The 24,563-nt window shown below is 40.4% G+C and overlaps 1 protein-coding gene across 2 annotated transcripts in view; it reads right to left on the bottom strand.

Annotated features, from left to right (window-relative positions):
• Positions 1-6,712: 6,712 nt before the first annotated feature.
• The window catches only part of tesk2 (testis associated actin remodelling kinase 2), a 58,982-nt gene continuing 41,131 nt past the window's right edge, over positions 6,713-24,563 (bottom strand). For both annotated transcript variants that reach the window (XM_033028697.1, XM_033028696.1), the window contains exons 9-11: positions 23,100-23,186; positions 19,656-19,797; positions 6,713-12,057 (exon numbers count right to left, since the gene is read on the bottom strand). In XM_033028697.1, coding sequence (XP_032884588.1) covers positions 11,018-12,057; positions 19,656-19,797; positions 23,100-23,186 — 1,269 coding nt within the window. In that variant the 3' untranslated portion in view covers positions 6,713-11,017. The remainder of the gene's footprint in view (positions 12,058-19,655; positions 19,798-23,099; positions 23,187-24,563) is intronic.

Raw genomic sequence — 24,563 nt, forward strand, 5'->3', positions numbered from 1 at the left:
AGAAAGATTCTAAGGGGAGTAGGAGGCAACCGTGGCTGACGAGAAGTTACGGATAGAATAAAACTAAAAGAAAAGATGTATAACACAGCAAAGAGTAGCCGGAAGCCAGAGGATTGGGAAACTTTCATCGGACAACAGAAGGAAACAAAACGGGCAATACGGGCTGAAAAGGTGAAGTACGAAGGGAAGCCGGCCAGGAATATAATAAAGGACAGTAAAAGCTTCTTTAGATATGTTAAGGGGAAAAGAGTAGCAAAGTCAAATGTGGGTCCCTTGAAGGCAGAATCGGGTGAAATTATTATGGGTAACAAGGAAACGGCAGAAAGGTTGCACAGGTACTTCGGATCTGTCTTCACTAAGGAAGACACAAACAATCTCCCAGATGTACTGGAAGACATGATCTAAGGGGGTAGAGGGACTGAAAGAAATTTTCATTCGGCGAGAAATAGTATAGGGTAGACTAATGGGACTGAAGGATGATAAATCCTCTGGGATGGTCTGCATCCCAGGGTCCTCAGGGAGGTGGCTCTGGAAATAGTGGATGCATTGGTGATCATTTTCCAATGTTCAATAGATTCAGGATCAGTTCATGTGGATTGGAGGATAGCTAATGTTATCCCACTTTTCAAGAAAGGAACGAGAGAGAAAACAGGGAATTACAGACCAGTTAGCCTGACCGCTGGTGGGAAAGATGCTGGAGTCAATTATTAAAGAGGTGATAATGGGGCATGTGGATAGCAGTGAAAGGATTAGTCCAAGTCAACATGGATTTATGAAAGGGAAATCATGCTTGACTAATCTTCTGGAATTTATTGAGGATGTGACAAGTAAAATGGATGAAGTGTATCTAGACTTTCAGAAAGCCTTTGATAAGGTCCCGCACGGGAGACTGGTGACTAAAATTAGCACATGGTATTTTGGGTAGGGTGTTGACACGGATAGAAAATTGGTTGGCAGAGAGGAAGCAAAGTGTAGGAGTGAACGGGTCCTTTTCAGAATGGCAGGCAGTGGTGAGTGGAGTGCCGCAAGGTTCGGTGTTGGGGCCGCAACTGTTTACCATATATATTAATGATTTGGAAGAGGGAATTTGGAGCAAGACTAGCAAGTTTGCGGATGACACAAAGCTGGGTGGCAGTGTGAACTGTGAAGAGGATGTTAGGAGGTTGCGGGGTGACCTGGACAGGTTGAGTGAGTGGGCAGATGCAGTATAATATAGATAAATGTGAGGTTATCCACTTTGGTGGCAAAAACAAGGGGGCAGATTATTATCTCAATGGGGTTAGGTTAGGTAAGGGGGAGGTGCAGCGAGACTTGGGTGTCCTTGTACACCAGTCACTGAAAGTTGGCGTGCGGGTACAGCAGGCAGTGAAGAAAGCTAATGGAATGTTGGCTTTCATAACAAGAGGATTTCAGTATAGGAGGAAAGAGGTTCTTCTGCAGTTGTATAGGGCTCTGGTAAGACCACATCTGGAGTATTGCGTACAGTTTTGGTCTCCTAATTTGAGGAAGGACATCCTTGTGATTGAGGATGTTCACGAGATTGATCCCTGGGATGGCGGGACTGTCATACGAGGAAAGATTGAAAAGGCTAGGCTTGCATTCACTGGAGTTTTGAAGGATGAGGGGGTATCTTATAGAAACGTAAAAGGACTGGACAAGCTAGATGCAGGAAAAATTTTCCCAATATTGGGCAAGTCCAGAACCAAGGGCCACAGTCTTAGAATAAAGGGGAGGCCATTTAAGACCGAGGTGAGAAAAAACGTTTTCACCCAGAGAATTATGAATTTGTGGAATTCCCTGCCAGAGGGCAGTGGAAGTCAAATCTCTGGATGGATTTAAGAGAGAGCTCTAGGAGCTAGTGGAATCAAGGGATTTGGGGAGAAGGCAGGCACGGGTTATTGATTGGGGATGATCAGCCATGATCACAATGAATGGCGGTGCTGGCTCAAAGGGCCGAATGGCCTCCTCCTGCACCTATTTTCTATGTTTCGTCTGCTCTTAAGGCCTGACCTTCCATTCCAGGAATCGGAAATATGCTTTTTCATGAAAACTTATCATGTAGTGATTGGAGTGCTCTCACCCCACCTCCCTGAAAACCTACTCATCTTTCACCCTACTGCCTGCACACCATTCTTTTCCTACATCTGCAAATTGACCCCACCATAAGCCACATCTCCCTGCAATCAATCATCCACCAACCAGTCCTCCTTCACCCCTCAATCCACAGCTCGTACTATCTTCCCTCTTGACTGGATGGTGTGGGGGGAGGAACAGGATAAAGGAGGGGTGGGGGTGGAGACTCCACTCAGCAGCCACGCACCACACGGCACCTCCCGACTCCACAGCGGCTTTCACACGGCTTAACCGACTCCACACAGCGGCTTTCCCGACTCCACTCTTGCGGACTCAATCAGCACAGCTTATTTTCTCAGCCCCGCCTCCGGGGATTTATTCTCCAGCGGGTGCCGGAAGGGGCGTTACGTTCATGGTGACTGACAGGTGAGAAGACAGATCTGCTGATCTCACGATTTTTTAAACCTTCATAACTTTTCTCATATTTCACCGATCGGAACAAAACTTGGTGCGCTTGGAGCAGAGAACGGTGAGTAAGGTGACAAATAAATCCTAGTGATATAGGGTAGCGTTTTTGTGCAAATATAATTACAACGCAGACCGGAAGTGGTCAAGATGAGAGTTTTAGTAATAGTATAGATAGATCAGCCTTTGGGTTTTTTTATGAATATAAATGAAGGCAGCCATGGGCTTAGATTAAAGCTGAAGCTAGTTAGGCCCAAGACATTGCAGAAGTACTTCCAAAATGAAGTACTCCTGTAATGATAAAGAGGTTAAATAAAATTTTGATCCCCGTAGTAATAGGTGCATTGTTTTATGGACAATTTGGTATGTGGTTTACATAGTCAGAGTGAATCAGTGTGGAAACAGGCCCTTCAGCCCAACTTGCCCATGCCGGCCAACATGTTCCAGCTACACTAGTCCCACCTGCCTGCATTTGGTCCATATCTATCCAAACTTGTCCTATACACGTACCTGTCCATTTCTTAAATGTTGGGATAGTCCCTGCCTCAAGTACCTCCTCTGGTAGCTTGTTCCATACACCTACCACCCTTTGTGTGGAAAAAGCTACCCCTCAGATTCCTTTTATTAAATCTTTTCCCCTTCACTTTGAACCTATGTCCTCTGGTCCTCAATTCCTCCACTCAGGGCAAGACATTCTGTGCATTTACCCGATTTATTAATCTCATGATTTTATACACCTCTATATAAGATCACCCCTCATCCTCCTGCGCTCCAAGGAATAGAGAGCCAGCCTACTCAACCTCTCCCTATAGCTCAGCCCTCTAGTCCTGGCAACATCCACATAAATCTTCTCTGAACCCTTTCAAGCTTCACAGTATTACGATTTGTCCACAGCCAACACAAATTCAATTCAAGTATAAAAGAAACTGCACAGAGAACATACGAAATAAAACTAGAAAACACTTGGTTGGCATGGGACCACCTGCAGAAACATTTATCATTTCAAATTCAAGACCATTCATTAGATCTGAACTTGGAAGAATGTTAATATTTCCAGCATTATGGTTCAGAAAGCACTTCAAATTGTTTCTCAGTCACAAATAAAATTTCCACAATGTTCGTTAAATTATATATTTTTATTATATTCTGAATTTAAGACATATCAAACTCCTTCATAAATAAGAAAATAGATCTACATAAACATTTTCTTCCTGTTGCAAAAAGGAATTTTGCATAAAAATGTAGTGACACAATGTAAGGGCTTCATTACAAGTGCAAATGATCTAGTCATTTAAGTGTCTAATATCACCTGTTAAAATGAACATGTTATAATTGAAATATATCACGCTTGAATGAGCAAATCATTATTGTAATGATAGCATTACATACTTCTAAATCCGCAGAAAATACATGATACAAGTATAGTTGAGATGCAATTAAACAAGATAGATGGCATTTTAAATTTAACTAATGCTCTATAGTAGACATTAAAACAGCACTTTCATGATGCTATCACAAAACACATCCTATTCAGTGACTTCCCCAATGTAGCACACATTTCTCAGAACATGGTAGTTTACAATTGCTAGGTAATTAGTGTTCATTTCTGAATTTTCGGCTTTCCTATTAAATTGGAAAGGAACAGTTCCGTTTAACAAAGTCACTGCAAGACTTTATCATTCAAGTTACTCTTTGCAACTGCAAATTTTCTCCAATCATTTGTCATTATTCAGTGTTGCAACAAAGGAGCAGAACAGTAAAATTTTAAATCATTGATCAAGTTTCAATTCCAGATTGATTTTTTAAATGAAATTCAGGTTTAACATCTCTTCAGTGCCCATACTTGTAAATTGGATTTACATAGCATCTTGTTAATAATCCATTGTTTGCAGGTTCCATTTTTCACAATAAAACATGCATGACCAAGTGAACGTCTGAATGTGCATAAGCAAATTTGTTCGACTTTTTACAATGAGATTCCTAGAAAATTACAAATTGTAGATTACACTATACAACCAGATCATCTGCAGTGGTAAATGTACCAAACAATTAAAATTCAAGGATTTCTCCATAATCATTACAAAAATAATTTCCAAGTCTCAAGCAGGCTTCAATTGCCTATCAATAAAAACAAAGCTTGCTCGCAAAGATCGGCAAGCTTTGAGGATTTGCTTCTAGAAAAGATAATTTGTTTACATTTGGTACTGTTACAATTCAGTAATTTCTCACATTTTCCAAATGCCCTTACAAGAATGTTACATTTTTTGCTGCCACGTTGATTTTTAATGCAAACATGCAATTAGTTCCCACTTTTTCCAAAGAAAAATGATAGCAGATGGAAACTCGACTCCAAATAACCTTGGTGGAATGAATACCTACTTCACCGATACCAAAATGATACCAATGATCAGCAAAAATCTTTATAAATCAGAGCATTGAGTATAGAAGTTGGGATGTAATGTTAAAATTGTACAAGGCATTGGTGAGGCCAATTCTGGAGTATGGGGTACAATTTTGGTCGCCTAATTATAGGAAGGATGTTAACAAAATAGAGAGAGTACAGAGGAGATTTACTAGAATGTTGCCTGGGTTTCAGCAACTAAGTTACAGAGAAAGGTTGAACAAGTTAGGGCTTTATTCTTTGGAGCGCAGAAGGTTAAGGGGGGACTTGATAGAGGTCTTTAAAATGATGAGAGGGATAGACAGAGTTGACGTGGATAAGCTTTTCCCACTGAGAGTAGGGAAGATTCAAACAAGGGGACATGACTTGAGAATTAAGGGACAGAAGTTTAGGGGTAACATGAGGGGGAACTTCTTTACTCAGAGAGTGGTAGCTGTGTGGAAGAGCTTCCAGTGAAGGTGGTGGAGGCAGGTTCGTTTTTATCATTTAAAAATAAATTGGATAGTTATATGGACGGGAAAGGAATGGAGGATTATGGTCTGAGCGCAGGTATATGGGACTAGGGGAGAATACGTGTTCGGCACGGACTAGAAGGGTCGAGATGGCCTGTTTCCGTGCTGTAAATTGTAAAAAAAAAAAAAAAAAAAAAAAAGTAATCAGTCGCCAATTACCGCAGAGCCTAGCACCAAATTATTTTTTAAAATTAAAGTCTCCATAAATTTAACTAAAAGTGTTGAGTATCCATGAATGGCTGCCTTGCACGCTGAAAAATAGCATTTCCATATTTGTGTGTGTGTGTGTGTGTGTGGGGGGGGGGGGGGGGGGGTTTAAAGCAGTAGTTTCCATTTTCATGCTTTTTCAAAAAATAATTAGTGCCCAGGGTCTGTTCACCATTCTTCTGCAAAAACTTAGTTTGTCTTAAATATGCAGATGAAACCGACGTTATAAATTTAACGGAATAGTTTTATTTGATGTGCTTTAAATGGCCATGTGGAGGGAGGAGTTCCCCTTAAAATTCCTGATTAATGTTACACAAATGTTCAGCCAGAAACCGTTCAAATGATGAAAATGTGAAGAACAGCAAGTGCCAATACATTAATTTGCCCATTCTGAAAATTATATGTAAAAGAGAAATGAACCGAAGAAAGCAAATTAACTTTCAACTGCAAACTTCAGAGTATAATTATCTATTTTATGCACTTAATGATTTGCAAATAAATGAATCACATGAAAATGATTTAATAGAAGATCAACTGATAATCAAACTCATACATAATTTTAATTGGGGTTCAAGTAACAATACTATTCTAAACCTTGACAATTATGTCTAGACAAACTTAGGTTTTGAAATGCTTACATTTTATTGGTAAATTTTCTTCCCATCTTGCCAAACAATTTGACAAATTAATGCCTTTCCAAAAATGTCTAATGCATGTTGTACATTTAGTTGATAAATTCACACACCAGGGAATCATTTGGCCTCAATAAGTACTCCACAAAGAAATGCAAGAAAAGCAAAAATCCTGCTACGTGAAAGTAAATTACACTTCATACAATCAGTAGCCACAATCCAAAGTACTCATTTACACTGTTATAGCAATAAGCGATTTTCAAATCAATGTGTTACTAATTTAAAAGACAGATGGACTTCAGTGATGAATTTGAAGTGGATAAAGCTGCTGAGAAAAGATCTCTCCACTCACTGAAAATGCACATTTCACAGGAACTTCAAGATAGATCACCGTTAAGTATTCATTACATTGAAAACTGGCGAAATTGTAAAGAAAACAATTTAATAGCCTTTTCTGAGCACAGATCAAACTCATAATCATTTTTCAATTGGGCCATCACATTTCTCAAAGATCCTGTGTCTTTACACCATCCCCAATAGTGATTTGTGCAATTCATCTCTGAACTCGCACACCATCTGAAACTGCATGCATGGCCCACAGCGATGTGGTGGATTCCAGGTGGAAGTCCCCCTTCATATTGCAGAGAGAAGGGATGGCTTCACAGTATATTACAAATATCCTATATGGATTTTTATTGTTACACAGAGGGTCCCAAGTACAGGTATATATTTGTATATACTTTAAGAATCCATGTACAGACAGCACAAGCATAATTATGAAAATAACTCAGTAGTAAATAGTTAAGTGGAGATGCCTAAAAAATTAATCTGCACCTTGTCAAAAGCCATTGTGCAAGCTTCAGCATATCCCTCCAAGTTTGGAAATGAAGTTTGGATTAATCCTTCAAATGAAAAGATCTGAAATCTACAGAGAAAAGGTAGGGCAATTTGTGTAGGTAGTGCCTTTTCTACGACAATTTTACATAATTTTGTTCAGGGACAACTCAGATTTTCCTTCAGCTACAGAATACAATGTCAGTATTAGATGTTAGGACATTCAGTTTTCTCTTTAGCGATACTGAGAAATTATCTTGCAGCCAGAAATTTGAAGATAATTTGAGTTACATTTGTTACATGCAATTTTACCCAGGGTATTAAAGGCCAGGCTTTCAGCTCAATAAAATTATTTGCGGTTATTATATTGAACATTTTAAAACTATAATATTACATGAGAAAATAATCAGATCTTGGACGGTGTTCAGCTAAATATTCCTTAAATTAAATGTTTTTGTTCAGTTACACACTATAGCTGTGTGATAGACCTTCCTTGTTTTTGATAACTGGCACCTTTCCTAATAGTACAGCAGTACTAAATAGCTATTTATACATTGATTAAAGAAAACCAGAGTCAGATTTAAAATTCAATCTCACTTAGTTTCTGCCCTTTCATACCTGGTTCCATTTCTGGAATGCAAAATAGCAAGAATTCTCAATTCAGAAATGGAAAGCTGTGCAAAATTTTACATTTAGGTACAAATTAGGAATTTAATGCACTACTCAATTGCCTGTGTAGTTTCATTTTGATCAAAAATGTGTCATTTTTCCAGTATCTAAGTTCCAGCAATTTTAAGTGGTGCAAAACCTTGGGAAAAACACAAGTGCATGTATGTAACTACAGCATGTCATACATGTTTGCGCATTTACATTGTACACTTCAACCACAGTATGCATCAAGTTGAGACACTTCTACAAATCTTCAAGAATCAATTCAAAATATATAAATGGAGTCTTGCGCATATTCTGGACATTACAGAAAACCAAGACATTTGGATGGTCCCATTTTTGTTAAACAATCACCTTCATTTTTTATCAAGAAGAATGGTAACCCAGCAGATCACAGGCAGGTTCTCAAATAGGTTGAGGCTTGTACAAAACTTGATGGATCGGGAGTCAAAAAGGGCAAGGAGGAATCAGAATGTTTTAAGTATGAGTTAATAACATACATGACGTCAAGGCACCCTTAGGTAGAAGTAGCAATGGAATACAAGTAAATAAATATTATTCTGAATTTAAGTCTATAATAATCTTTCAAGTGACAGCTGTTTGTTTGCCTTGCAATGAGTGTAGTCTGGTTCAAGTACTAACAGAAAAATGGTACAGAAGCAATGAGACCCTGCCGTCACCAGTAAATGGAAAAAAATATTAAGCTGAAGATGCAGAAAAACAAATAAGAGAAATCAATAGAACATTTAGCACCTACGAGGATCTACTATCTCTTTCCAAAGATGCAACCTGAAATGCTGAGACTTTCTAGAATTTTTAAATCTCCATCATCCCTCACATTTTACATTCTCATATAAACCGTTCCCGTGCCTTTGTTGTGCAACAATTCTTTCATTTTTTAGTTTAATGATAGATTTGGAAGTAGTTATAAATCAGTATATAGTATTTATGTCCACCTGATATCAGTAATCCACTAGTTTGTTTCCACACTGTTTAACATTCTATTTGGGAACAATTAACACAATTTTAGCCAATAATAAAGCCAAAAGAAAGGCATTTTAAGAGACAAACAGTTAAAAGTACAAAGTTGCATTGGTTCTCGCTTAAGATGTTGTGGTAACCCTAATCCAATTGAAAGATGGTGCATGGCAAATGTAGCTGTATCCTAGAAGTAAAGCTCATTAAAGTAAAAGATAATCTATGCTGCAACATGCAGCATTTCACCCTCACACAAGGCTGCAATTATAAAGTCAGAAGGAATAACATAGTGCAACTTCTATAATTATCTTTGAGTAAGAAACATGGTCAATTGAACAGAAGCAGAGAATTACCTTTTCATTCTGGTATTAGATTACTTGGTCATGCTTCAATACCACAACTAAATGAATATTATGAACCATTTTCACCATAGCATTGAATTGTGCATTTGTCTTGCAAACCTCCAGTGCAGAAGAAAAATAGAAAATGACCATAACAAATTTTTAAAAGGGTTAGAAAGTAAATTGTACAAGATTTAACAATCCATGCCCTTCAAGTAGTCTGAATAACATGTGAATTTTAAGAATGAACTTTGTTTAAAAACTAAAGATCTTTAAGAAAACAGAAGTGTAAACAGATTAGCACTGGATTGTTTCTTCGGATGTTATTCAAGAAGAAAACTGGTCAAGTCACAAAATAATTGTACACAAATAAAACTACTAAAATAATGCTATTTAAAAAAAAAAAAAAGAAGCAATGCTTAATGAATTTAATTTCATGGGTCTGAACACTTGGCAATACATTTCCCATCTGTTCAATATATCAAAACTGATTGGGGTAGAAAATGTCAGATTTGTACACAAAATGCATAGCTGTCGGAAAATCTGGAATAAATTTGAACCATGGGTTACAATAATCCCAGGTAACCTTACCATCAAAGGTGCAAACTGTATGGTCTAATTTATCTTCATGAAGATTTCAAATCTACGTTAAATCCAGACCTTGGTTAAACAAAAATGTAACAATAAAATTGTTCCGTAATTCACATCCATTATTAAAATCTAATTGATTAAATAAAAAGGATACTCCACAGGGTAGAGTAGCAAGCATCTGGGCAGGGTCGTATGCACGGGGTAAAATGAGGGAAGCAGGAAACAAATCACTTTTGAACCATGGCACAGCGGCCATTTACAAAGCAATAGGCAAGAGGGGTTCACATTTTTGGAAGAGATCAAGGGAAGAAAACCAATTCAAATAAAATCTCATTACAATGGAATTGATTGCACAGTAAAAGATAAACACACCTTGGTTTTTTTTGCAAATTAAAAAAATGTTTGCACTAATTCTGTGAATTGACCCATCATAAACAATTATGTACATGGCACCTTGCGGCAATACATCCAACTCTAGTTACAGTAGTCCAGGTTGAAATACAAAATATACAGTAGTAGCATCTTTCAAGCTATAGAAAAGAAAGTGATGAAGTGCTTTTCTCGTAAGAAGAAACATTTGTGGTCCACTTTGTCATTTAAAATAAAACAAATGTAATCAAAAACTATATCCCGTGTGTGGACAGAAGATCGCATTGACACAATGTGGTTTAGTATATATATATATACACACACTGGTATCTTTGGATTTGCAGGCTATTCTTAAATGCAACAGTAATTTTATCTAAGGCAGGCTTGGATGCAACATGAAAATATGATTAAATGGTTTTAAATAATACTTAAAATAAAAGTATAATTTTTAGAAAAAAGAATCTCAATTTAGCACAAATTCAAATTCAAAAAGGAAGCCAGCATGACTATTTAAGTCCACAAGAGAAAAAACTAAAATGTTTTATTTGCTTTCAGGTTGAAAAAAAGTCAGCTGATCTGTACAAAACATTTTTCGAGCCCATAAATACTGAATGGTGCTGGGGTATATATGGCTTGTGCACAGATCATATTTAGTAGAAGATACCTACAGCTGGTTTATGATGCTATTTCCATAAAATGTTTGAAATAACAAGATGGAAAAGGTTTACCTGAATAAATTATAACAATTTATATTACTGGCCAACCACCAAATATCAAATGATTGCTCAGAATAGACTAACATCCATAGTACCAGCATCCACATTTGAAAATTGCTTTGGAATTCTAGACTTTCACATCCTTCATACCAAAATAAAAACTGGATTTTTTTAATTAAGCAAAAAAGTACTGTTATGAAACCTCTGTACAATATTCATAAATGTGCCTTCAAATATCGCATTTTGACTGGAGGTGACATGGATTTGAAGCCATGCATGGAGCCAGCACCACAGATGAATGCCCTTCCCTATCGGATGCTTCAGCTGCATAGACAGCACAGTTACCAGGGTCCATTTCATCTCGCTCCAGTGCAATACTGACACTAAAAGATGATTTGGATTCTGGTATTGCTAATTTTGACATGTCTCTCTGCATTTCTTGCTCCTCCATTTCTTCACCAGAAGTTGAGCGATTCCAGTTGCTGTACGAGGTACCATTTAAATTTGGCTCATCACCTCCTGCTGTACGATTACAATCGAGACTCTCCGGAACATGAAGAGTCAAGCTTTCATTGGTTTTTAAGGTTATTAATTGTGTTCTGCTAACCGTGCATAGGTCATTTACACCTGGTACATTCTCGATCCCTGAACAGTCCACAGCATCATGCTGTTCTGATGCTAAAGATTGCTGAGTTTGAAGTTTACGTTTAAATGGTGGAATTTCCGATGCAGAATATTTGGAGCTGTTTGACCCTTTCTGCCTTACATCAGTTCCAACCTGCAATGGGTCACACTTCCCCAACGTTAATGAAAAGGGCCCAAAACTGTGACATTCTTTTGTTGGCAAATCAGGTGAACCTGGAAGGGATCGATACCGTCGCTCACAGAGAAGAGTTTCTTGAAAATCGCCAAAAAAGTTCTGCTTGACTTGGGACATTGAAGTGAATGAATAGTCAACAGAATCTGGTGAAGGCAGATCGAACGTTAGTGATATTACCGATTTACTTGGTGTGTCCACAAATTTTATTTTTCCACCTTTCAAGTCCTCCCTTGCAATGAATGGGTTAATTTTGTGTGCAGTTCCCTTGGTAGGAGTGTAGTACGGATCTTGGACATTAATCTTCCGGCTGACCTTTCGGGTAAAGAAGTCAGACTGACTACGAGAAAGCCATATATTACGACGTGGCCGAGGTGATTTAGGTGGTATGTTATCAGTCGGAATTGCCAGAGGGCTGCACCTTTTTATTGCCTGTCCTTTCTCTTCAGCACCTATAAATGGACATAAAATAAAAACATTACAACCAACAACATTTACAGGTTAACGACTATTTTAATTTAAATACGCTATCTTTGCTAGTACCACAAGGTCCCCAAGGGCTAATCTGATTTGCATAAAATAACCAGATAGCAGCAAAACTACCAAATCTTGTGTAGAACTGCAGATGCTGGTATATACCGAAGAAAGACACAAAGTGTTAGAGTAACTCAGAGCATCAGGCAGCATCTCTGGAGAAAAACGATGGGTGATGTTTCAGGTCAGGAGTCTGAAGAAGGGTCTGACCCGCTAAGTACTCAAGCACTTTGTGCCAAAAACTGTCCTGTCAGCTTATTTTTAAAGTAGTTCTAATTTAAGAATGTGCAACCCTGATAAATATCAAATAAAACTTTAACTGACCAACGTAACATTGTTAGAATGGACATAATCTGCTCCTCTTGGTGTGTCCACTGTAAGTATATCATGGGATAGAGTATCCAGCTGCCTGTAAACTACACAACTTTAAGGCCTCTCCTCGCAATCCATATTGAAGCCCAACCACAAACAGACATCTATCTATCTAAAACTCTCATCTTGTTTGTTTCTACGTGTGGGCCTGTCGGCATGCCCATGTGATCCCGTAACTATGCCAAAATGGTAAACGATAGCACTACAATATTTGCACCACCTTACTCACAATTGTCCTGCGGTGTGGTGTCTCAAGTTTCGTTCAGACTGATGTTATATTTTACAAGTCATTGACACTTTAAAATTACAAAACCCCAATTTGAGAACAATTTTGCACTGGCACTTGCAGCTATGACATCACAATGGGATTGTAGCCCTGCAGGCTACAATGTGACTATTCCAGGACACCGAGTCCTGCAAACCATAGCAGGTCCGATTACATTTTTTTAAAGTTTACAATGAGGGAGGGTGAATAAGGGGAAATGAGCCAGCCTGCACAGTTGGGGGCTACGGCCGAGTGGTGGAATATTGTGTTGGGTGAACAGGTTGCATTGGGGGAACGGGTGAGTGGTGGAATATTGTGTTGGGTTAGGGTTACATTGGGGGAGCAGGCCACCCGTGGGGGATATGGGCGAGTGGTCAAATATTGCGTTGGGGGACCAGACCTCCCGTGTGACATGGACCCAACACTTGGTATAATATAAAATATTATTTAAAATTTTTTTTAATATAATAGATTGTGCATGTGTGTATTGTATACACACTTTATATTTCATATATTATTATTATATTATTTTATTTTATTATATTATATATTTATTATATATAACTAAAACTTATCTTGTTTGTGTGTGAGATTCCGAAATACAGCCAAAACGATACACAATAGCACTACAATTTTTGGCCCACCTTACTCACCATTGTCATGTGATGTAAACAAAACAAGTTTCATTCAGATTGATGTTATATTTTACGTTATTGACATTAAAAACTTAAATTAACTTGAAACAGCGCCCCCACTAACCAGCCATGCCCGCGCAGTTGGGGGAGGCCCGTCAGCCCCGCGCGTGTGCAGTGGGCCCGGTATCCGCTCTGCGGTGTGTCCGGGGACGGGGAGAGGCCGTGCCGGGGGCCTGGGCGCGGAGGCGCTGCTGCTCTGGGCCCGCAGGGAGGGAGAGGAGCGGTACTCACGGGGTGGGGAGAGGCCGCGCCTGGGACCTGGTGCCTGGGAGCGGCGGCACTGCTGCTCCAGGACTATGGGAAGAGAGAGGAGCGGGACCCAGGGCAAGGACTAGGCCGCAGCCTTGGCCTCTCCCATGCTGCTCAGCCTGTCTGTCCGTCCCCACAGCTCCCGCCTCAAGTACAACTTCATTGCTGACGTGGTGGAGGAAACGGGGTTGGCGGTGGTTTACATTGAGATCCTAGGGAGGTGAGGGGGGGGGGGGGGGGGAAAGAGAGAGATTAATGGAGAAGGGAGGGAGAGGGAAGGGAAAGTGGGGAAAGTGAAGAGGGAGGAGATAGATGGATAGGAGGGGGGAGTGGGGGAGGTAGGGAGCGGGGGATAGTGAGGGAGGAGGGCAGTGGGGGAGGTGAGGGAGAGTGGGAAGGGGAGGTGAGGAGTGGGGGATGGAGGACGAGGAGGGGTAGGGAGGGGAGAGGGATTATGGAGGGAGGGAGTGACTGAGGGTAGGGAAAAGGAGAGGGAGGGAACGGGTCAGCACGGATCAGGAACATTTTTTACGTTATTGCCATTTTTAAACTTTAAAAACGTCAGCCGCTGCTGCGCAGTTGGGGGCTGTGGGTGAGTGGTGGAATATGGCATTGGGGATGGGGTCCAACGGGTCAGCACTTGGTCTAGTTGATATTAAAAAACACATCAGGTGGGAGTTCCAATCAAGGTGGGGATGAGGGGCATAATTAAATTTTTTAATTAAATCAACCCACACATTGATTTTGTGACACCAGATAACATATCATGCTTGTGCCCTATCTTGGAGCGGTAACATCTCATTAACCACATTTAAAACAGTTCTCCTGGTACAAGTTAGAATTCAGATCTAAAGCCAGATCCTGCTTGGCTGGCTCCCCAGTGCTTGAGTGTTACAGTACAAACGAACAGCTGCCCTAACAAACAACAAAAATGGTGAATCTGAAGATGAAAAGAATAAGATCAGTCAAACAAAACATTAGGGAAAACTTGATTTATCCAAACAGCAGATTCAATGTTATAACCAGGCACGTGCCGTCAGGGTAGGCATGTTAGGCACTGCCTACCCTGACTAAAATTATGATGTGGTAATCATTAAATATAAATAGTAAAGGCATGGGAGAATTATGCCTATCTAAGAGATCGATCTCTTAGGTAGGCATAATTCTCCGTGCCTTTCAACCGCAGCACTTGTAACACGGGAAGGTCTGTGCCTGAAGCCGTCAATTTCAAGGGGAGTTGAAGGCAGCTGAAATTCTGCCTTTGCTGTACTGCGCATGCGCAGCAGCCTACTGCGCATGCGCAGCGCAAGTTTCTTGGCGGGTTTTTCAAACATGGATTGTCATTATCTGAAGGGTGTGTTAGGAAGCAAAGAGAGAAGAATGGAGTTCGTGTACCTATACCGTGGTAAGTACATTTCTTGGTATTTTATGTTTTTAAATACTGTATTTCCCGGGGTGGGTGGGGGGAGAAAAAGCTAATTTCACAGTGTTTCTGGAGTCTTGCCCGGGGTAAAGTTTGGGGGAGGGCAGCAGCGTTGTGAAGGAGGGGATCGAGGCCAGTAACCCACTTGCGACGCTCGGGCACAGAGCCACCGCATTGTGGCCGGGGAGTGAATTAGCTCGGGTGGCTGCCGCAGTGCTCCAGGCACGGACAGAAGAACTGGCCGCCACTTCTGAGGAAGGAAGCAGCTCGGGTGACTGCGAGCGGCCGCCAGGACCAGACAGCAGAACTGGCTGCTACTTCAGCCCTTCTGCTGGTCTCCGCTCACCTCTGCCAGTGTTCTCCGTCTGAACACCTCTCTTGCCGCTCGCCGGCCGGCTTCCCGCAAATCCTTAAATTCCGACAGTGCGCTCAAGGGACCAATTGAGGTTACTCGGCTGTGGGAATTTAAGGATTTGTGGGAAGCAACTGACATGAGTGAAGCCTGCGAGCGGCAGGCGAGAGGTGTTCAGACGGAGAGTACTGCCAGAGGTGAGCAGGCTGGCAGAAGGCGCTGAAGTGGCAGCCAGTTCTGCTGTCGAGTCCCGGCGGCCACTAGCAGTCACCCGAGCTGCTTCCCTCCCCGGAAGTGGCGGCCAGTTCTGCTGTCCGTGCCCGGAGCGCTGCAGCAGCGGTGAGTGAGTCTGATATGATCTCCGATCCCCCTCCTTCTCAACATCCTGCCCTCCCCGCATCTTTAACCCCTGGCACAGACTCTCCACACGCTGTGAAAGGAATTAGTATTGTCATTCAATAAGATGACTACATCTATAACTCGGCGTCATATCAGGGTCGCCAAAGGTTTTGAACATTTCAAAATCCAGCGATGACAAAAACGTTGCGACACTTGTAAAAACACCCCGTGTCAATACGTCATCATGCCGCAAATTTGGTTCATCCTATTATATGTATGTTTTCCCCTTACATTTGATCTCCAAAAATGCAACAGCTCCCTTATTCGGATCAATAATCTGCCATTTCTCCATCCATTTCTGTTGCTAATCTATTTGTTGCTGTATACGTTGACAGCTTTCCTCCAACACCTTGATTTTTTGCATTCTTTAAGTATATTATTTTATATAATAAACTGTTCGATGAACATGTAACTATCGACGCCAGAAACGTGGCGACTATCGTGTACTGCCTAGGTGAGGTCTGCTGTATGATTTTACTGGGCTGTGTGCAAAACAAAGCATTTCACAGTACCGAGGTACATGTGACAATAAAGTATCATTAAATCATTGAAAAGGAGAGTAGACTACTGGCCCCAAAGTAGTCCCTGGCCACGTCCTTGGGACAAACGGCAGGAACATTCATGGACATCATTAACCCCTTCCTACTCATTCGGAATGCCCTGCAAGGATGTATTCTCAGCTCCTTACTAAAACCCCTATACACTCACAACCGAGCAGGCAAATTCTGCTCCAACTCCATTTACAAGTTTGCAGATGACACTACTGTGGTGAGCCAGATCTTGAACAATGACAAAACAGTGCACAAAGGAGATAGAGTACTTAGTAATATGGAGTCAAGATAACAACGTCTCCCTCAATGTCAGCAAGACGAAGGAGGAAGTTATTGACTTCAAGAAACAAGGTGATGTACATGCTCCAATCAGCATCGACATTGCCATCGTGGAAATGGTCGAGAGCTTCAAGTTCCTTGGCATGAATATCACCAAATGGGTTCTGGACCAACCACAATGAAGCCATGGCCAAGAAAGTACACCATTGCCTCTACTTCCTCAGAAATAACCAGGAAATTCAGCATGTCTCTAATGACTCTTACCAATCTACAGATACACTGTGGAAAGCATGCTATCTGGACCGCAACTTGGTTTGGCAGTAACTGCCAAAGATCACAGGAAATTGCAGAGTTATAGATGTAGTCCAGTCCAACAAACCAGCTCCCCAAATAAACTTCATCTACATATAAAGAACCATTTACTATGTGGTTTTTCCCTTTCCTCCCCTCTTCAAGGAGAAGACATAAGAGGCTGTACCACCAGATTGAGGAATAACTTCTTCCCTGCTGAATCTGACATCTGAATAGCACTCACAAACTCAGTTCCACATTGCAGCCCCTGCACTGTTACTGTAGCGCTATAATGCTGTAAGAGTCAGCATTTTGGTGTTTTTCTTCGTATTACACGCTATACCTGTGTTTAACTTGATTGTGCTCGTGTACAGTACAGCTTGACCGGAAAGCGTACAAAGTTTGTCACCACATTACAGTACATGTGACAACAATAAACAAATCATGAAAATGTATTCAATTTTCTTCAGAAGATGCATAAATCCTGATAACCTTTCTTAGTTATATGCCAGTTCTGCTTGCACAATCTAAGTTGATGGAGCCTGGTAAAATGACTAGGAAAAAAATCAACGGCAAGCCCAAATGTACTTTCATGGATATACTTTCCAATAAAAGTAACTGAATAATCAAGTCTTTCCCTTTCCCTTCCTTTGCTTAGGAGGATATCACATTACAAAACAAAATTGTTCATGGCAAAAAGCTTTGGGGGGGGGGGGGGGGGGGAAGAGAGAATAATCACAGCCGTGAGAAGTGGCATGCAGTTCAGTCATTTCTCATCCTGGTACAATTCGTGTTAAAGTGTGGAACAGGTCCTTTGACCATCTGTGCCACTGGGCCTCAAGCACAAATTACATTTTTCTTCTTGCATCCCCATCAATTCACATCCCCATCCCCCCAAATCTCCTGCAAACACCCAAACTATATTAACCATTCTGACCAACAGATCTTCGGCAGATAGCTGGAGTTACAGCACCCAGGTGAAGCCCATCCGATTACTGGGATAATTATAAGGCATCATGCAAGATCAGAGTCAAACCCAGGTCTCTGGTACTGAGATCAACACCGAGCGACTGCTGCGTAGTCGTTGAAGCCAAGCTGAGAACTAATCAAATCGTACGGTTTAGTCCATCACCCAAAGTTAAAATGTACGTCAAGTATACCAACAATCAGAGTTGTTCGCACGCAAGCAGGCCTTTCAGCCCACACCAACCTTTTTTACTCGTCTATACAAATCTCATTTGCCCACATGGGGTCCTTTTATGCCATGCCCATTTTAGTGCCTTCCAAAATGTCTTTTAAATAATAAATCTTTTGGCAGCTATGTACCAATTATCAACCATTGTGTAAAAAAAATATTGCCCTTCAAATTCCTCTCAACTTAAACCCAAGCCTTCTTATTTGTTGCAACCCTACCAAGGAGAGAAGATTCGGACAACCCACCGTCACCATAATTCATATAATTTCCCAAATCTTCATCAGATCACCAATCAGCCTTCTTCGCTCCAAGTAAAACAAACCCAACCTATCCAAATGTCTCCCTATAACTAAAGTCGTCAAATCCTGGCACATCTCCTCTGCACTCTCAGCAGCCCAACCATATCTATCCTATTGCACAATGACCAGAAATGCACACAATACTTCCAAGTGCCGTCTAACCAGTGCTTTCCAAAGTTGCAATTAACATCCAAAATTTTATATTTTACACCCCAACTTGTGAAAGCAAGCTTGCACATGCCTACACCACCTTCATGGACTTATGGATTTGTACCCAAAGGACCAGTGATTCATTATCATTATTTTACACCCCATCATTTACTATGCATGTTCTACCCTACTTGACTTTCCAAAATCCATCATCTTGCACTTGTGAATTAAATTTCATCTGCCAATAAACTGCATAACTTTCCATTTAATTTACATCCTCTTGTAGCTTCAGATTACCTTATTATGCACACCACAAATTTTCACATCATCTACAAAGTAATCTCAGCTCCCATATTCGCATCCAAATGAATAAATTACAAGTAACAAATGTTCCAGCACTGTCCAACACTGGATAGACTTTCAATCAGAAAAGCATTCTTCCTCCACTGCTTTCTGCCTCCTATCATCAAGCCACTTTTGGTTCCAATTAATCAACTCAGTTAGATCCCACGCGACTTAACTCTGGACTATTGTCCTTAGCAGAATTTTTTTTAATGCCTTACGTAGACATCGACCACATTCCTTCATAAATCATTTAGTTACCTACACAATATACTCAAGTTAGTGAGGTATGTATTCCCCTGCACAAAGCCATGCTGATTATTCCTTATGAGCAAATGGCTTTCCAAATGTACATAAATCTTAACCCATAAGACTTTCTCCAATAATTACCTACCACTAATGCACAGCTCATCAGGTTAGGAAAAGACAAGGCAATCTAACAGATGTTGATTGAAGAATAAAGAACTTTATGCGTCACAAAATCAGCAAAATAATGTTGCTATAATCACTCGACAGGAAGAGTAAACAGAACTTCAGATGACAGGTAGTTAGTGTTTCTGTTCTTTCTTTACACCATCCCCTGAAGGTTTGTAGGCTATAAAATAATAAAATAGCTCTATTTGACAATCTTGCCAATGAAAAAGGCATGCTTACTTTTTTGTAGATTGATTGGCTTGCTCTCCATACTTTCTTCACTGCTAATGCATCCATCTTGCTCCTCATCTTGTAGTTGTGATATAATCAGTTCTATCATATTTACTATTTCTGGAAAGGATGGGCGAAGCTTTGGATCCATCTGGAAAAAAGTATTAAAGCATTTTTCCTTTTCAATTAAGTGCATTAAAAAAAAATCAAATTATAGTTTTAGTTACCCGTTTTTTTTTGTTTTTATTTTAAAAACAGAAAATCTAGCCAAAAGATGCTTAAAGAATTACTACTGAAAATAAGGCGTCTTAATATATAATATTATATATAGATATATATATATATATATATATAGAACTACAGATATGAAATGGGTGCTTTACTATTGTCTGCAAAATAGTTAAAAATCTCTAGTCCAAACTTGGAGATAGTATAAAAAATACAAGTCATTTGACTCAAATGCCCTGCCCATTGACAATGACATATTAATAATGTCAGACTTTCGTTTGCAACAGGCTCAAATGCCTTGCGACATTTTAATCCCTTCAATGCATGATATACATGCAACCTGTTGTGGTGACTGGTAGGATATTAAATGCAATAGAGAAATTAAAATATGTTGATCACCAATAACAATGGCAGTTTGTTATTTAAATTATGAAATAATTGAAATTAAAAGTAACATATTTGAAGTGACAAAAGAATAACCAGGACATGATTAGGTATGATAGACAGTAAATACTTAAATGAAAGTGAAAGACAATGAGGAGTATAAGGGTAATCTGAATGCAGGCACTTTTCAGTCTGAAGTGAAAGTGGAAATAGAATATAATGGTAAAATTAGGAATCTCAAGTGCGGCGATACCAATAGCATATGATAGCTGCATCAATTAACTAATTTCCAAGTTAGTATTGTAATGACGTTAAGAAATTTCAAAGTCCAAACTCTTTCACTGCTGAATTTTGATATTAGTGGATATGGATTACAAAACAGCAGTTCATTTAAAGAAACTGAAAGTTGCTTTCATTAACTTATGAAATTTAAGGAAGATGTATGGGTCAAATTGTTTTTACATGCAGAATAGTTAATGCACTGAAATGCACTGTCATGGTTGGTGGTAGAGATAGATATGACAGTGGTATTTAAGTTTTTTTTTAGATAGGGACATGAATATGCAGGGAATTGAGAGCAGAAGAGATCGTTTAAACGGGCATGTCCAACACAAATATTGTGGGCCAATGGGCCTGTTTCTCTGCTGTATTCTTATATGTTAATAAGTAAATTGCATTATTTAGATAACAACATTGACAATTTAAATTGCGTATAAAGTCTTGGCTCAAACCACCAGGAAAAAAATTAAAATAATTTGAACAGGAACATGGATAGGAAGGGTTTAAGAGAGATACGGCCAAATGGGACAAATTTAGATGGAGAATCATGGTCGACATGGATGAGTTGGGCAAATAACTCAATTCTGTGCTGTATGACTCCATGACTCTAAAAGGGGTCATGGGGAGAACAGATTTACTGATTTCTCAAATATCAAAACAATGAAAAAAAGAGTTCAACTTTATGGAATAGTGCATATAATGAAAAACTGCCCAATTTTATGGTGCTCTGCTTCATACAATGTAATAGCAACCCAATGTTATGAAGCTGTGCTTCATACAATGAAAAAAGTCTGTTCATCATTCTGACTTTATACTGGTGATTGAGGGGCCCCAACACCTAACTGAAGACCTGTTTTGATCAGAGCACACACAATGCATAACATTCACTTTTATGGTTCTCTGTTACCCAACTATTGTAATTTAAAGAATATACAAGGCAGCTAACAAAAATCACATTCTCCTCTTCATCTATGTGGGATAGTTAAATTAAATATATGCAATGGCTTTATCCATACACGAGGGAGCGAGGAATAGAGATACTAAACTAAGACTCCCTGCATTATGTAAAGTGGGATGGACGTGAAGTCAAACTTTGTCCTCACAGACCAGGAAAGAATTTAACATGAGAATTCTAAAAATTTGCTGTGAAACAGTCACTTACTAAAAACTGACAGGTTATTAGCACAAGAGTAACATATTATCTCTAATCAATATACTTCCAGCACTTGTGACTTCCCAAAAGTTTCCAAAAACATTAAAAACCACAACTTGAAAGACTAAAGCAGATATTTTAAAATGACAATACCCCAAAGCTATATTTTCAAATGAAATGCATTCTTAAGCAAGAATACATAACTAAACTTAATTTGCTTTCTCTCCTTGATAGTGCCTTCTCTCTTTGATAATCTTACCCTCTAGATTTCTAACTTTATTTCAAGAGATTTGGTAAAAAAAGTGATTTTAATAAAATATATTTCCATTGATTTTGCAAACACTTGCCGAATAACTTTAAAACAGCCCTGTTTCTGGAGATGTCCTCATTTCCAGCACCTGTTTGCACTTAATACCAAAAGACCCGTCAATCAAGGAAGGGAAGGTTCATTAAAGGAGAAATTAAAACAAATTAAAAATCTGCTACAAAATTGAGGGAATATAAATGCAGAGCTGCATAATTACATTTAAACAGAATTTATTCAAAAACGTAAATTATTAAACATTTAATTACTCCTGGTTCAAACTCTTCACCCATCGGCAATTTGAACAAAAGTGGGCAAACAATAGTCATACCTTGCAGCAGTGATTTAAGTGCAAATTCCACCGGCAAAAATAGCAATAGTACACCATTGTAGAGAGTTATGGTGTCACAGAACATGAACAAGCCCTTCAGCCCACGATATTTGCACCAATCATGATGTCAAATCAAACTAATCCCGTCAGAACTATATTTAACTGCATAAATGCAGATGATGGGAGTTGATAATATTGGGAACATCAGATAGCAAATGCCCAAAGCCTTACCATTACCAAATAACAATTTAAGCATTTATATTTTCATTTTTAACTAGAATATCAATCAAACTCTTTCAGGTTAAATGAGCATAAGTAATTATGTTTCATACAAGATACAAGATACATTTATTTGTCACATGTACCAATTGGCCAATCATTCACATGTTCTTTGGCCTACAATGCTAAACATGATGCAGAGTTAAACTAATCCACTCTGCCTACATGAATTTATCACTCATTTGTAACTGAGCCAACTTCAACATCTACTGTCCTTATGGGGAGTGTATTTCCCCTTTGCTGTTAGTCAGTGATAACATTTCATAAAGTCGTTTTTCTTTTTTTTTTAAAGCAGAGTATGGAAGATTTCTATACAAGGTTGCAACTTCAGAGTGAACAATATACTCATGCCACATTCCAGGAAAACCCCACTGCTATCTTATCAGATATAAGAATAACATAACCGGAGGACTTTTTATTGCAAGTGTTGACATTTCCCTTCTCCATCCATTAGTTTATCTAGGAATTGCTCATTTTTTACTGTATTTTACTCACATTGCAACAATTGAAGGCAAGTTGAAGGAAGCTGGGTGGGCAGTCCCCTACCATGTTCTGAAATGCATCGTAGTCTAATCCAAATTTCTAAATTTGAAAAGGGCAAAGGGAAGAGGAAAACAATTGTGTGAAGCACAGATAATATACAATTAAATCTATTGTAATAGATCATGAGTGAAGGATGTCATTGTCACAGCGACACTCATCAGATGTGTCAGGTCATTAATTTGTTCTAAACTTAATTGGTTCTAAACCAGGAGACTGCACCGATTTTCCAATCTATCTTCGCATATGAACTAGGCACACATTCTTTATAATTTCAAAAACAGAACTTAAATTGTGAAAAGTCGATTTAAATAGTAAAAACATTGTTCAAAGTCAACTGACCCTTTTCTCCAAAAGAAATTGCTTAAATAATAAGCGAGTTCCGTATTCCGAAAAACACAAGGAATCATGGGATTTGTCAAAGGTCACTCGCTATAAAGAAAACGAAGCGCTGGCAGTATAAATGGTGTACAAATTCTTATCTTTATTCATGATTTATGTGTAAAAATATATTTAATCTGAGGAACAGGGGTGCCAAGCAGCGGGAGAGTGGAGTGTAACAGGGAGGGAGAAACAGAGAGAGAGAGAGAGAGAGAGAGAGAGAAAGAGAGAGGGGGCAGGTGCAAGTGGGAGGCAAGGGGGGGGGGGGGGGGGGAGGGAGAGACTGGACCGGCGGAGAGATATTATCAGCAGCTGCTCGCACAGACATGCGCCTCAACCGCAGCCAGGATCGAACCCCGATCCGTGGTGCCGCAAGCGCTGCCTAACCGCCACTGGACTGTCCCGTCCTGTGTCCCATCGTCGTCTTCCCTCCCCCCCCCCCCCCCCCCCCCCCCGAGTGGGTTGGAGACAGCGGCCCACAGCCAGCGCGAGCACCAACCCTATCTCAACTACGCCTGCCCGGCGGGCCAACCCACAGCCCCGGACCGATGGGACAGCGGCCTGGAGCAACAGCCCACAGCCAGCGTCGAGAAGAAGCGCCAACCCCAGCTCAACTCGGCCTGCCCCACCGGACCAACGGGACAGCTGCCCGGAGCAGTGGCCCACAGGCCCACAGCCAGCGCAGAGAAGAAGCGCTAACCCCAGTTCAACTCTGCCTGCCCCGTCGGGCCAAAGGACAGCCACGGACCAACGGCCCGGAGCAGCGGCTGCCTACACCCAGCGCGGAGAAGTGCCAATCCCAGCTCAATTCTGCTTGGACAAGGAGAGAGGCGCAGCCGACGGCCCCAGGCCCGCCAAGGAAAGGCCCCCCTGGGAGCCAGCGCCTCTCCCCTGCACCGGTTGCAAGCCCGGCCCTACACCTCTGGCCGTCCCCGGACAGGGACGGGGCACCCGGGAGGGGACGGGGATGGCCCAGCATCAACTAAATGGCGCTCGCAGCGCCGGAGACCCGGGCCCGATCCCAGACCCCAACCTCGC

The sequence above is a fragment of the Amblyraja radiata genome, chromosome 10 (assembly GCF_010909765.2).
Source record: "Amblyraja radiata isolate CabotCenter1 chromosome 10, sAmbRad1.1.pri, whole genome shotgun sequence".
Taxonomy (NCBI): Eukaryota; Metazoa; Chordata; class Chondrichthyes; order Rajiformes; family Rajidae; genus Amblyraja; species Amblyraja radiata.